The 12,462-nt window shown below is 34.9% G+C and overlaps 3 protein-coding genes across 4 annotated transcripts; 2 read left to right on the top strand and 1 right to left on the bottom strand.

Moving 5' to 3' along the window:
* The first annotated feature begins 160 nt into the window (after nt 1-160).
* LOC127974492 (protein S100-A1-like) lies at nt 161-1,647 on the top strand. The gene is made up of 3 exons (XM_052577826.1): nt 161-308; nt 1,177-1,328; nt 1,421-1,647. The coding sequence occupies exons 2-3, from the start codon at nt 1,188-1,190 to the stop codon at nt 1,568-1,570; spliced, it is 291 nt and encodes a 96-aa protein (XP_052433786.1). The 5' UTR covers nt 161-308; nt 1,177-1,187; the 3' UTR covers nt 1,571-1,647.
* Nucleotides 1,648-3,270: 1,623 nt separating this feature from the next.
* mettl25b (methyltransferase like 25B) lies at nt 3,271-8,635 on the bottom strand. Its single transcript, XM_052577574.1, has 8 exons — nt 8,365-8,635; nt 8,053-8,171; nt 7,034-7,250; nt 6,819-6,881; nt 6,586-6,720; nt 5,502-6,319; nt 4,098-4,282; nt 3,271-3,686 (listed from the first exon to the last, which is right to left on the bottom strand). The coding sequence occupies exons 1-8, from the start codon at nt 8,605-8,607 to the stop codon at nt 3,583-3,585; spliced, it is 1,884 nt and encodes a 627-aa protein (XP_052433534.1). The 5' UTR covers nt 8,608-8,635; the 3' UTR covers nt 3,271-3,582.
* A 288-nt stretch (nt 8,636-8,923) lies between these two features.
* On the top strand, nt 8,924-12,150 carry LOC127974356 (interferon-stimulated 20 kDa exonuclease-like 2). Of its 2 annotated transcripts, none has more exons than XM_052577560.1 (4): nt 8,924-9,056; nt 9,618-10,241; nt 11,560-11,760; nt 11,989-12,150. In XM_052577560.1, exons 2-4 carry the CDS (start codon nt 9,654-9,656, stop codon nt 12,097-12,099), a joined length of 900 nt encoding a protein of 299 aa, XP_052433520.1. In that variant the 5' UTR covers nt 8,924-9,056; nt 9,618-9,653; the 3' UTR covers nt 12,100-12,150. The 2 variants fall into 2 exon arrangements, with proteins under 2 accessions (XP_052433520.1, XP_052433519.1); XM_052577559.1 differs by having other exon boundaries at nt 8,956-9,056; nt 9,615-10,241.
* Nucleotides 12,151-12,462: the final 312 nt, after the last annotated feature.

Below are 12,462 nucleotides of genomic sequence, written 5' to 3'. Positions count from 1 at the left end.
ATGTAATGTGAATTAATTTGATCTTTGCCTTGATTAGTGTACTAGTAAAATAATTTCAAAATCTAAGCATTTACCTGTGCTCTAAGGTGAACCTACAAAAACTACTTAAACATGATCATTTAAAGTATTTGAGCACATTTAAAGATGTTGGATTGTGTGAGTGTGCGTGATGACGCCATTGGACGTGCGTGGTGCATTTGGAAGAAGCTCCGCCCACTTGGCTATTTCCGCCGCACAGGTGCCTGGATACTATTTAATGAATGAGCACAAGTAACTTCTCCAGCGCTAGTTGCCACTTCTTTGATTAGGTAAGTTGAGAGTTTGTTTTTGTAGACTTATTAATGTTGTGCTGGTGTATTTTTGGGGATATTGTATACACGCCGTTATGTGCAAACAGATTTAAAGTTTACTTTGGTTTAAGAACAAATAACACTTTAATATAATTATTTAATGAGGTCAAAGGTTAATGCATGAAATGAGACCCTTTCGTTTAACAATTGGCACATAGACTCTCCATGTAATATGAGTAAGGCGGTTTTAACTTGGATACATACTTTCATAGTGTTACCAATATGAGTGATTTATTGTACTAAGCTTAATAACGATGATGGAAAGCTATTGTTCATTAGCGCATTTGTGGATCGTTTTACAGTCTGAATGTTTTGATGTTAATGTATCATTCAATACTAGTTTCTTCTTTATGATACTACAGATTGAATACCCATATAATCTATATAAAAAAGGCCTACATTAATAGATTAATAGTCTCTGAGCCTTTAGTTCATATAAAAGACTAATTGAATAATTGATGTATAGCTGTCTTCCGTCTCCCTCATGATTGTCATCAGCATAGTGCCAAAAGGCCTGTTTGCTCCTATTAGATTCCTCAGTGGCTGTGTAACCCCATTCTTGGGGGATGGTGGGGCCCCTGGGGTCGGCAGGTGTCTGTGCAAACAGTACATGCTTTTAAGAATCGAAATGGGCTATGCATTTTCAAAAAAAGTGCATTTATTAAATCCAGAAAATGCATTTGAATGAATTTGAGCATGTAGTCCACTACAAAACCCCAGTGGAGGTTCTCAGGTGTTCATATGTGGACCGATAGACTTGGAGTGCTAGACATAATTGTGCGTCTTTTTTTTTTTTTTTTTCTTTTTCACTGTATATTTTCTAAAGACAAAAACAACATGGTTTCAAAACTGGAAGACGCAATGGAAGGCCTGATTACAGTGTTCCACACATACTCCTCCAAAGAGGGAGACAAGTGCAAGCTAAACAAAGCTGAACTCAAGAGTTTGCTTCAGGGAGAACTCAGTGACTTTTTAGCAGTAAGTTTTAGCCGTAGTAAGTCACATTAACATTCAGTAACCTTAATATCTCGCATGCATAATATAAATAATAACTGTGCATCCTGTTGTAGGCAAGCAAAGACCCTATGGTTGTGGAGAAGATCATGTCTGATCTGGATGAGAACCAGGATGGAGAAGTGGACTTTCAGGAGTTTGTTGTGCTGGTGGCTGCTATCACAGTGGCATGTAATGATTTCTTTGTAGAGAGCATGAAGAATTGATGTTTTTCCATGTCTCTCTTAAGCTGTGTCATTTTGTAAACGTCATTTATCAGAAATAAAGACTCTAGTGATGTGCAGACGGTTTGGAAATTACAGTTGTTGAAGTGAGCGTTCAAGTGTTCATTAAGCTTTAAAAAAAAAAAAAAAATTATACTGCATTTCTTCTGTCCCCTTGATGATTTATTCTTGTTTAAGAACCAGCAGGATTCCCACTGTCTGGAAAAACCTAAATATAATATGTCGTTGAAATTGAATCCTAAAATATCTTAATTATGAAACTTTGACATCTAAAATATTTTATGTGGTAAAAAGTGTAATCACGAATGTCTATGAAAGTCATGTAAATCCTGAAAAACATCTGGATTTACATGTGCATCTAAAAAAATTGAATATCATGGAAAGTTTTTTTCTTTTTTTTTTTTTAAAAGCAAACTTTTTATATTCTAGATTCATTTCACACAAACTGAAATATCTTAAGTTTTTTTATTATTATTATTCTGATTATGACTTGCAGCTTAGGAAAATAAAATCAGTATCTAAAAATTTCTTTAATATTTTCTCCAAGATCTATCAGAAAAGGTTACAAAACAGAAATGTTCATGATCTCCAAAGCAGATATGCACTCAATACTTGGTTGGGGCTCTTTTGTATGAATTACTGCTTAATTGCAGTATGGGATGGAGGAGAACAGTCTGTGGCACTGCTGAGGCATTATTGAAGCCCAGGTTGCTTTGATAGCAGTCTTCATATCCTCTTTATTTTTTGTCAGATGTTACTTCTCTTTCTCGTCACACTACTCCATACAGGTGCTTCTCAAAAAATCTGAATATTCTGGAAAAGGTCTTTATTTTTTGTCATCTAATTAAAAAAGCTTCACTGCACACAAAGTGAAATATTTCAAGAGTTTTGTTTTAATTCTGATGGTTACGACTTACAGCTTGGGAAAATAAAAATCTGCTGGTGTTGCTCCATTGTGTTTAATCAAGTCCAAAGTCAATGCAGCCATCTACCAGGAGATTTTGGAGCACTTTATGCTTCCATCTGCTGACAAGCTTTATGGAGATGCTGATTTCATTTTGCAGCAGGACTTTAGCACCTGTCCACAGTGCCAAATCCACTACCAAGTGGTTTGATGACCATGATATTACTGTGCTTGATTGGCCAGCCAACTCACCTGACCTATTTGCTATTTTTTAATTAAATTACAAAAAATTCTTCCATGATATTCTATTTTTTTAGATGTACCTGTTTTATGGAATTAAATTGTTAAATTATTTTATTGAACAATTCTAATACATCAGTGCTTATAGTTGAAATGAGCAAAGAAATGAGTCTCTGTGACTGCAGCATACTTTACATACTAGAAATATCATGGGTGCTTACTGTCTTTGAAGGTTTGACCTGATTTTATATTAAGAGTGCCATCAATAGGTTAAAATCAGACATGTCAACCTTTTTATTAATTTTTTTTTATTTATTTACAAAATAGAACATTCATACACCTGCAGTCATATATGAGATTCTTGGTCTGAATTTGTCTGTTTTGTAATAGAGATGAACCATAGATGATAGCAACTTTGCCCAGTGTAATAAAAAATCCTGTGCCTTAAAAAAAAAAAAAAAGAGAATATTTTATCCAATAAATCCAGTCTGACAGCTTTGAAAAAACACAAAACAGTTTGAGTGTCTTATGTCTTAAAAATTTAGTTAAAAATATGAAAATCATATATTAAAATTTCTAATTTAAAAGAAGAATTTCCCTCTCTCCTATTCAGACAAAATCTGATTTAAAATGTGGGACAGTTTTTGCTTCTAAGTGAAGGAAAGTATGACGGGAAAAAAATGACAATGAGCCATTAATGGGTCACTCTGGAAAATGGAAAATCAGACCTCTAATTTCAGTTTTCTAATGTCAGACGGTTCATTTAAGGGCATTTTACTCATAAAATGTAACTGTTAATCTAATTATGTGGTTGTGAGTCAGAACTTGGATTCAAATATCTCGGTGTATGTTATTTCATTCCGCTCTGTGCTTCTTTGGGCTTGACGGCAACCAGTACCAGGTTTCGTGGGGAAAAAGCAGCATCAAAGAGTGGGATGAGTTCACTCTGGAAACCTAAATATGAAAATACAAAGATGTATTATATTTATACAATAAGGGAACTGATTTCTACACCTGGAAAAGTGATAATGCAAAAAGGTAATGGAAACTTTGATAAGTTATGTCGAGATGTAAAATATGTTATTTTGTAGATCCTGATATTTTTGAGTAAAAAAAAAAAATTTGACTAGAAAAGTCATGTAAATAAATTATAATTTATTGAAACTTTTGAGACTTCTTTCTCTGTAAAAAAAAATATATATATATAATAATAATAATAATATTTAATAATATTAATAAAAAAATATATATATTTTTTTAATTATATAAACATGTCAGAAAAAGAAAACAGTTGTGTCAAAAGGAAAAAAGCAAATTTTGTCATTTTCAGTTCTTTATATGAGTGACTGGCTCTGCTTTATTTACCTCTCTCCTGCAGAAAAATCATTCGGTCCAGTAACACTAGGGTTTCCACCACAGGTGCGAGGAGAAGAACCAGGCTGAAGTACGCCACCACTCTACCCTGCTGCGCTAGCATTGCATCCACAGCGTCAGAGTCAAATGGGAGATCAGCAGGTAGGCCCACCCTTGGCAATGCCAAACGAGCATACCTGTTATAAAACAAAAGATAAACTTATCATGCAGCTGTCTAGCATCTCAAATGTACTTGAAAATAGGAGTTTAACACATTTCATTTAAGTCTACTGAACTAGCTTCTCAAGTCCTTCCTGTTCTAGGAACTGAAGCTCAGGGGGAAGTCACAGATACGTGACTCTTTAAAGGGGTCATGAACTGAGAAACCAAAATTCCCTTAATCTTTTCACAATTATGAGGTCATTGTACTATAAAAACCTCCTGTAAGTTTCAGACCTTTGTCAGTCTAAAAACAGCTAATACTGAAGACAGTCTGCCAAAATGACAGTAATTTTACAAAAGCTTTAAATGCAGTAAATTGTTGTTGTCATGCTATACGTGCATACAGACGGCAGCGTTGTTGAAACCAGATGATAGATTCTTAGATGGTAGATTCTTAATCAGAGTATTGTCTTAACCATGTTAAAATTTGATTATTGTTGTCCATGTAAACCTACTGTATGATGTAATAAATGTGGATAAGCTTAAGAAGCAGAAGATCAGTGCCTGATTGTACATCGATGTCTGTTTATCCCGGCCCACAGATTCGTGCATGTAGTGTTTATGAGAGACGAATGCACAGGTCTATGCAAAATCCAACTAATAAAGATGTCTCTGAAAACAACAAGATGCTGTGCAGTGCCAACTTCTCTTTACACTGCCTTCCATGTGATCCAAACATTAGGAAAAAGTGGATGAACTTTATTTTTTTGTGTAGTTAAAGACAACGTAATTTTACCACAGTTTTGTTAACAAACAAGGCACAATTGGATGCATGATTTTTTTTATATTAAATGCGGGGAAGACTGAAACTTAAAGATGATGCTGTGCCGACTATATTACTGTTGGAACAAACAAGTGTAATTGTTTTTAATAAGTGATCACTATTGTCTTGTCTGTTAAACAGATCGTTTGATGTGAGTATTTATGTGGTTTTAACCTAAAACACAACAGTGTCCATCTGTGAAGGATTGTAGACTATCAAGCATGCACAGGTGTTAGCCAGTCATAGCAATGGGCGTTTACTTATCCGCCACACCTATTCAAACAGAGCATTCTGATGAAGGGGGTCGAAAACTGTGCAGAAAATAGTCTATTACTGAAAAAAACACTATAAGTGGACCTTGGAGAACTGTGTAAAATAATAAACAGAGGCAGTTCACCCCCTTTAAAGATATTATTAATAAAGACACTAACTCTGAAAATGACAGGTTGTGGGCTTTCCGAACAGTCTGAACTCCTGGTCTGCGCATATCAGGCCTCTCCGCTCTGATGATGCTTTCTAAGATGGCTCTGTAGCAGTGTGTCCTCAGTAAGCCGCTGTCCTCTCTCAGTCGGTGGAGATAGTCCTCTATTGCATGACACGCTCCCTCTCGTGCCTTATAAGACAACTGGTGCCCTGGTAATCCATGTACCCAGTCACTCATTGGATAACCAAATTCTAAACAAGAATCCTCCACAGTGTCTGCAGAACATGGGGGCTGGAAAATGCCAGGAGGGTTTGGGTTCTCCTGGGTTGAGATTTTCATGTAGCAGCAAGCGACAGATGTGATGACCTGAACGTACGGGCAGTTGGCAAAATGACGAAGAAGTGTAGAGCTAAGGTCTCCACATGCATGAAGACCGGTGAGTACAAAACGAGCAGGTTTTTTGGCATCACAATCAGTAACTGGTATGGGTTTACAAGTAAGCATTTCAGTTGCCATCCCTGATGGAGTAACCCCAGTGTTTATTTGGGTTATGGAGTCTGAACTATTCATGTCAGTTTTATTAGTATGCGATGTATTTTGTAACTCTCCCACTCTGATTTGGCATGAATGCGGCTCTAGATTCATTTCCTCCACCCGCTGTTTCTTTTCATATGGCCCAGAGGTTGCTCCAATACTGTCACTTTCAGTTGCTGTCACACCAAGCTGCTGTATGAAGACATCCCATGAAGCCTTCGGGTTGACCCAGCCCACCACATGACGAGGAGAAGGACCAGGTGCAGAATGAAGACTTTGAGTTTTTCCCGACTACAACAGAGACAATGATGAGAAAACTTGTGGCTGACTCAGTTAAGATGTAAAAATAAAAGAGGATAAAAAAAAGTTTAATATTTAAGATTTACAAATAAAATAAAACAATAAAATAGGAAATAATATAACATATAATAATACAAAATAAAACATGGTCTTAGTGATAATGCCAGCTATTTCTGTGTGTATCAATCTTTATGTAATATAGGAAATACACAATTAATGAATAGATTATTTAATAGTATACTTTATTAGTGTCATACCTTTTGATTCTCTTTGGTGAGTGTCAATAGAAGCTGTCTATCAAATTTGGTTGCCATAAAAACAAGGTTAGGGTCAGCCTCAATTCCAGTGACATCCAGGCCAAGTCCAAAAGACAGAAACCGTGTCAAATGGCCCTGGAGGGATGGATTAAATTAAAGTGAGTAATTTGCATATTTATAATTTAACGACTGGCATATTTACCATTATAAAATTAAGCAAGACATTACTGTACCTGTCCAGACCCAACATCAACCACACAGCTACAGTTAGCCTGATCACACAGCTTCTTGACCAGCTAGGAGAGACAGTTCAGCAGAAAAAAAAACAACAACAACATTGTAAATGATCTTTAGATTATCAAATAGTCTAAATGGAGTCATATTTCTTTAATAACGGCCTTCAGAATCTTTCCACATTGACATTGCATGCAGTATAATGCACCCATACCGTGCCTAGTCTTCTGATTTCGTGCTGCTTCTTGGGCTTGACGTGTTTACGAAAAATGTGTCCTAACAAAGAACTCTGACTCTGGTTCGACTGAAACTCCTCAGGCACTGCTGCACCTGTGTCCTGACCGTGCCCATCTGGTGCTTTACGTGGAAACGACAGCACATGTGCTGCTGTCCGCAGTGCCAGTAAGGACAGAGGCCACACAGATGGGTACCTAAATGACAGAATAAATACAACACCTTTGAATTTACTTCCATTTATTTGTTTACTACATAGAAACAATTCAAATGTATTATAGGTTTAACTAAATGCTAAATGAATAAATTTAAATGTAATGTAAATAGTATATATATGAATATGAATTACTGTTTGATTATGAGGGAATATACAAGATATACAAGGTTATTATAGTTAAAAAAAAAATAAAAAAAAAGAAATAAACAAGATATTAACTTAAAATACTCAAAAACTTTTAATTAAAAAATATATATGAAAAAAACCCATAAAATGAAAATGAAAGCAGAAAAAATATATATAAATCAAAATAACAATAAAACCATAAATGCATCACAATGATACTAAAATAACACTGGTACAATAAGCAATTTTGGTATTGGATTTTACCACTTGATATCTAATGTAAAATATTGGTCCCAACACAAAACCTTGAATTCTAATTATATATTTGATCACTTCATGCATTTCTATCTTAGGAGTTTAGAGATAGTTTTAAGTGCTGCCTGAAATTTTCATCTAAAATGTATGGGTCCTTCTTCTAGGCATTTTTTTTAAATAAAATAACTAAATACAGGAGCCTGATAAACAAAAAAACAAATGTTCATTTTAGAAGATAATTTCAGACAGCATGCTTTTATATCTGAACTCTTCATTTAATTATCTCATAGCTTTTTCTACAGGCAAATGCTCCAAAGTGAATTTTGAGCAATGTTCTGGCTTTGTAACATTATCTTAATTTAAGGCAACCAGAGACAGATACACAGAATAAACTCGTTTACCGCCTGTCCTTAATCTCTTTATCCAGCAGCAGATCAGCGATCTGTGGGGGTGTAAGATTACCGAGGGCGTCCTGCCAGCTCACAGGCAGAGTATCCCACAAACTCTCACTGAAGAACTCCTGCGTGGACGCACAAACACAGATACACTTTCACATGCACATAAATATTTCATCTGACAGAAACCCCGCGGTTTAACACATAGGATTATCCGTTTACTGTTACACTCGCAATTTAATTCTTGACAAACCTTACAGCATAACAGTTTATAATGCACAAACACAGAAATAGTAAAAGGTGTTGTAGATTTATTACTATTATGTAGGAGTCTGATATGTATCTGTAGGTTGACAAGAGCGAAGTCAGCTTCTCAGCTAGTTCTCTCTGCTCCTGCTCCGAAAAAGCCGCCACAAACATTTCTTCAGCACAGCAAACACCATGCGGGTTAAACTGGGTGCCCGTCAATATTACGAGTAGTCGTTTAATATAAAAAACTCTTTGGGAACGTATTAAGACTTTGGTGTTTACATGTAGCAATCCGACCACACGTGTTTGCATGTGCGCCGCCAACTAGCGATTTCCTATTTGTGAATGAATCAATGATTCGGTTGAATTGATTCACAAAACTGATCTAAATTATTCATTCACGATTGGGAGTTGACTCCAACTTGATTACGAACAATGCAGTTATGTGTATGTTTTTTATTTTATTATTATTTATTTTTTTTACATTTGTGTATTTTTTTTTTTTATTATGATATACCATAATCACGTTTATAATAAAAACGGCGTCGAAAACTTAATAAACAGTAAACAGAAACCTTTAGAATCACTGAAGTAGGTTTTGAACCGGTTCTTTGAAACGAACTGTTCGAAAGAGTCGAACTTCCCTTAACGGTTAAAATCCGACCCGGAAGTATATATGCGGTCACACGTACTACATGCTTGTTTAGTACACAATCATAAGGAAAACAATATCAAAGATCGCTGTTTTCGGGCAAATAATGGTATGTACTAGAACATTTTGAAAGTTTATGTCTATACGTTAAAGAATCGCACACTTTATTTTGCTATTCACAGTGTAATAACTCAGCTGTGTAGTAAAACTATTGTCTTTGCATTGCTTTAAAAACATCGTTTATTAAGGGGGTTCAGATTTTTACATGCCACATTTAACCAATATGATTTGTCGTCTGAGCTTATTTTAAAAGGCATCTATATGAAATTTTGGATTCTTTTGTAAAGCATTATTTAGTTCGTTTCTGTTACATAGTTGCGTTTTTTTCTTTTTACTATTCATTGTTGTAGTATTGTACTGTATTTTTTAAATGTAAGATTTGTATTAGTTATTTGTTTATCAATTAATTATTAGTTAATATTTAAAAATATTTTAGTCAGTTATTTATTGAGTTAATTTTTATTAAATATATATTATGTTAATTATTTTTTTATCATTTAAACATTTTATACACTTTTCTACAGAATGATTATCACAATCATTTTGTGTGGTCAAGTCAGTTCTTTGCCTTGACAGTTGTTTTCTTTTTCTTTGTCTTAACATCAAGAAGACACCTGCTGTCATCAACCTCTGAGGGTGTACAAGAATGTCAGGGATTATGTTGAACCTGGTTTGTGAGCCTAGTCAAGGAGGGAAATCAGGTAAATCCAGAGGAAATGCCAAGCACAAACGTTTCCTGGGAAGGAGACATTACCTGGAGCACAAGGGTTTGTTAAAAGAGAAACAAAATAAAAAGCAAAACAACATGCAGAGAAATAAAAACAAGTCAAGAAACACGCAGCTCAATGGCGGTGATCAATCAAAACCAGGTCCTATTTTTCCTAAATTTACCTGTTATCTTCCTAATAAGACAAATGAGCCTTCTAGTTCTGCACAGACATTTTCATTTCCATCCACTGCCTCCACATCTCAGAGGCATCCGACTCACAAAGCATCCCCCCGCACTCTCGGACCTTTGAAATGCGTAGCATTGGACTGTGAGATGGTGGGCACAGGACCGAAGGGGTGTCGCAATGAACTAGCCCGCTGTAGTATCGTCACCTACGAAGGAGATGTGATTTATGATAAATATATCAAACCCATCAATCCTGTGACGGATTTCCGCACTCGCTGGAGTGGAATCAGGAGGCAGGACCTACTCCATGCCATACCCTTTGATCAGGCACAGAAAGAGGTATGAAAGTGAATCTCTACTTCAATGAGCATGTTTAAAGGGATACTCCACCCCAAAATGAAAATTTTGTCATTAATTACCTACCCCCATGTCATTCCAAACCCGAAGATTTGTTCGTCTTCAGAACACAATTTAAGATATTTTGGATGAAAACCAGCAGGTTTGTGACTGTCCCATTGACGGCCAAGTAAGTTACATTGTCAAGGTCCAGAAAAGTATAAAAAGCATTGTCAGAATAGTTCATCTGCCATCAGTGGTTCAACCGTAACGTTATGAAGCGACGAGAATACTTTTTGTAAAACAAAAATAACGACTTTATTCAACAATTCCTTTGTATTTTTGTGTACAAACAGTACTCTCATTTCATTGCATTTATATGTAGCCTAAAGAAGGCACTTTTTTTTTTATGTAAACGGTTGCGAAAGAAAAGTTTCCAAAATTAAATTCAGATCCTGCCACACAGTTAAATAAATGATATTCAGTGATGTAATATGTGACATGTGGAGTAACGACTGGCACAGTTGCAGCTTGTACTTATTACTAAAACAAGACAACAAACAAGTAGCATTAACAGTCATTCATTTCAGTTAACATATTATATGATAATTTAAACAGATTATACTCATTGTAAAATAATAGAACATCTAGGTCATGAATGTTGTCTCAAATGTCATGGAAATGATTGGTATAAATGTGTACGAATGTTATTTATGTCATAAAATAACTAAAATAAAAATTATTACGAATTATGTAGACTTATTTGTTTAAAAAAACTAAATTACTAAACTTTAATGAAAATGAAAATGAAAATGGAAATTCCAAAAATAGATATTTTTAAAACATTGCATACCCATTACATTTTATGAAGGCTTTGAGGCTTGAGGTTTTTGCTTTTTCTTTTCTTTTCTTTTTTCTTTCTCAAATCACATAATGTCATAATTTGTTTGTGGACATATTACACAATAATAATAATAATAATATTTAACATTTCTAATGGATCAGTGAAACTATCACCATATGAACATCAAAATATTAAAATCTTTGTTTTCATATTTAACAATATGGATGTGTTATATATTGGTAGAGCGATAACTTGTCAGTTATCAGTCGGTGTAATGTTTTAAAATTTTGTTCCTAAATTCACAGCATTTACAAATGACTGATTTTAGATTTTTAGATTTATTTTTATTTAATTATTTAGACCAAAAAAATCATCCATGTATTCATTGTGCTCAAAATAAACCAAATAATGACAAACCAGTAATAGTCTGATTGATTTTGTAAGTCTACTAAGCATTATTATACGTTTTGCTCACAGATTTTGAAGATAATAACAGGGAAAGTGGTTGTGGGCCATGCCATCCATAATGACTTCAAGGTTTTAAAATATTTCCATCCTGCTTGCCAAACACGAGATACGGCACGGATTCCACTGCTAAACCAGAAAGCTGGACTGCCTGTTAATGAAATGGTGTCTCTGAAGAAGCTCACTAAGGCTATTCTCAAAAAGGACATTCAGGTGGGTTTAACTCAGCAAAAAATGTTGTAACGTCTCAGGGGATATCAGTTTCACCTGTGCCACACAGATCATAGGGCTTAGAGGAGAAGACAGGGTATATCTAGAGTCAGTTCAAAGCAGCTCTTGGGTCCTATAGGATTGAGAGAGGACGAGTCAGACTATTTTTATAAAGACAGGCTTGGCTTTAATTTTTTTTCCACTGAAAATCTCTCTCTCTTATATTTTCAGACAGGGAAGGGAGGCCACTCATCAGTAGAAGATGCCAAAGCCACCATGGAACTGTTCAAAGTAGTGGAAAGCATGGGAGCAAGAACTCTCAGCTCTCAGCCTTTCAGCTAAAGCAATGGATATAGCTCTGAATCAAAAAACATAAAAGCTTTTTGAAAAATATGATTTTTACTTCCCGCCTTTTTTTTTATCAGCTTAATATCTCAGCTGTGCTTGGGTTTAAATACCACTAGGGGGCTCTTCAGTTTCTGTAAAAAAAAAAAAAAAAAAGAAAAGAAAAGAAAGTATTTTAAGTTAACTATATTGGTTTTGTTGGCTCTTTTATAGCAAATAATTAGAAATAATGATAAACTGTCCACATGATGTTTTAAATTCTGTTCAGAATCTTTAAAGAAAGTTTAAAAAGAAAAGGAAAAGAAAAAAGATTTATCACTGTTCTTCAGCTGCCTGTCTTTCTGATGTCTGACGAACAGG

This window comes from Carassius gibelio, chromosome B16 (assembly GCF_023724105.1).
Source record: "Carassius gibelio isolate Cgi1373 ecotype wild population from Czech Republic chromosome B16, carGib1.2-hapl.c, whole genome shotgun sequence".
NCBI classification, from domain to species: domain Eukaryota; kingdom Metazoa; phylum Chordata; class Actinopteri; order Cypriniformes; family Cyprinidae; genus Carassius; species Carassius gibelio.
This window is presented reverse-complemented; position numbering and strand designations above follow the sequence as displayed.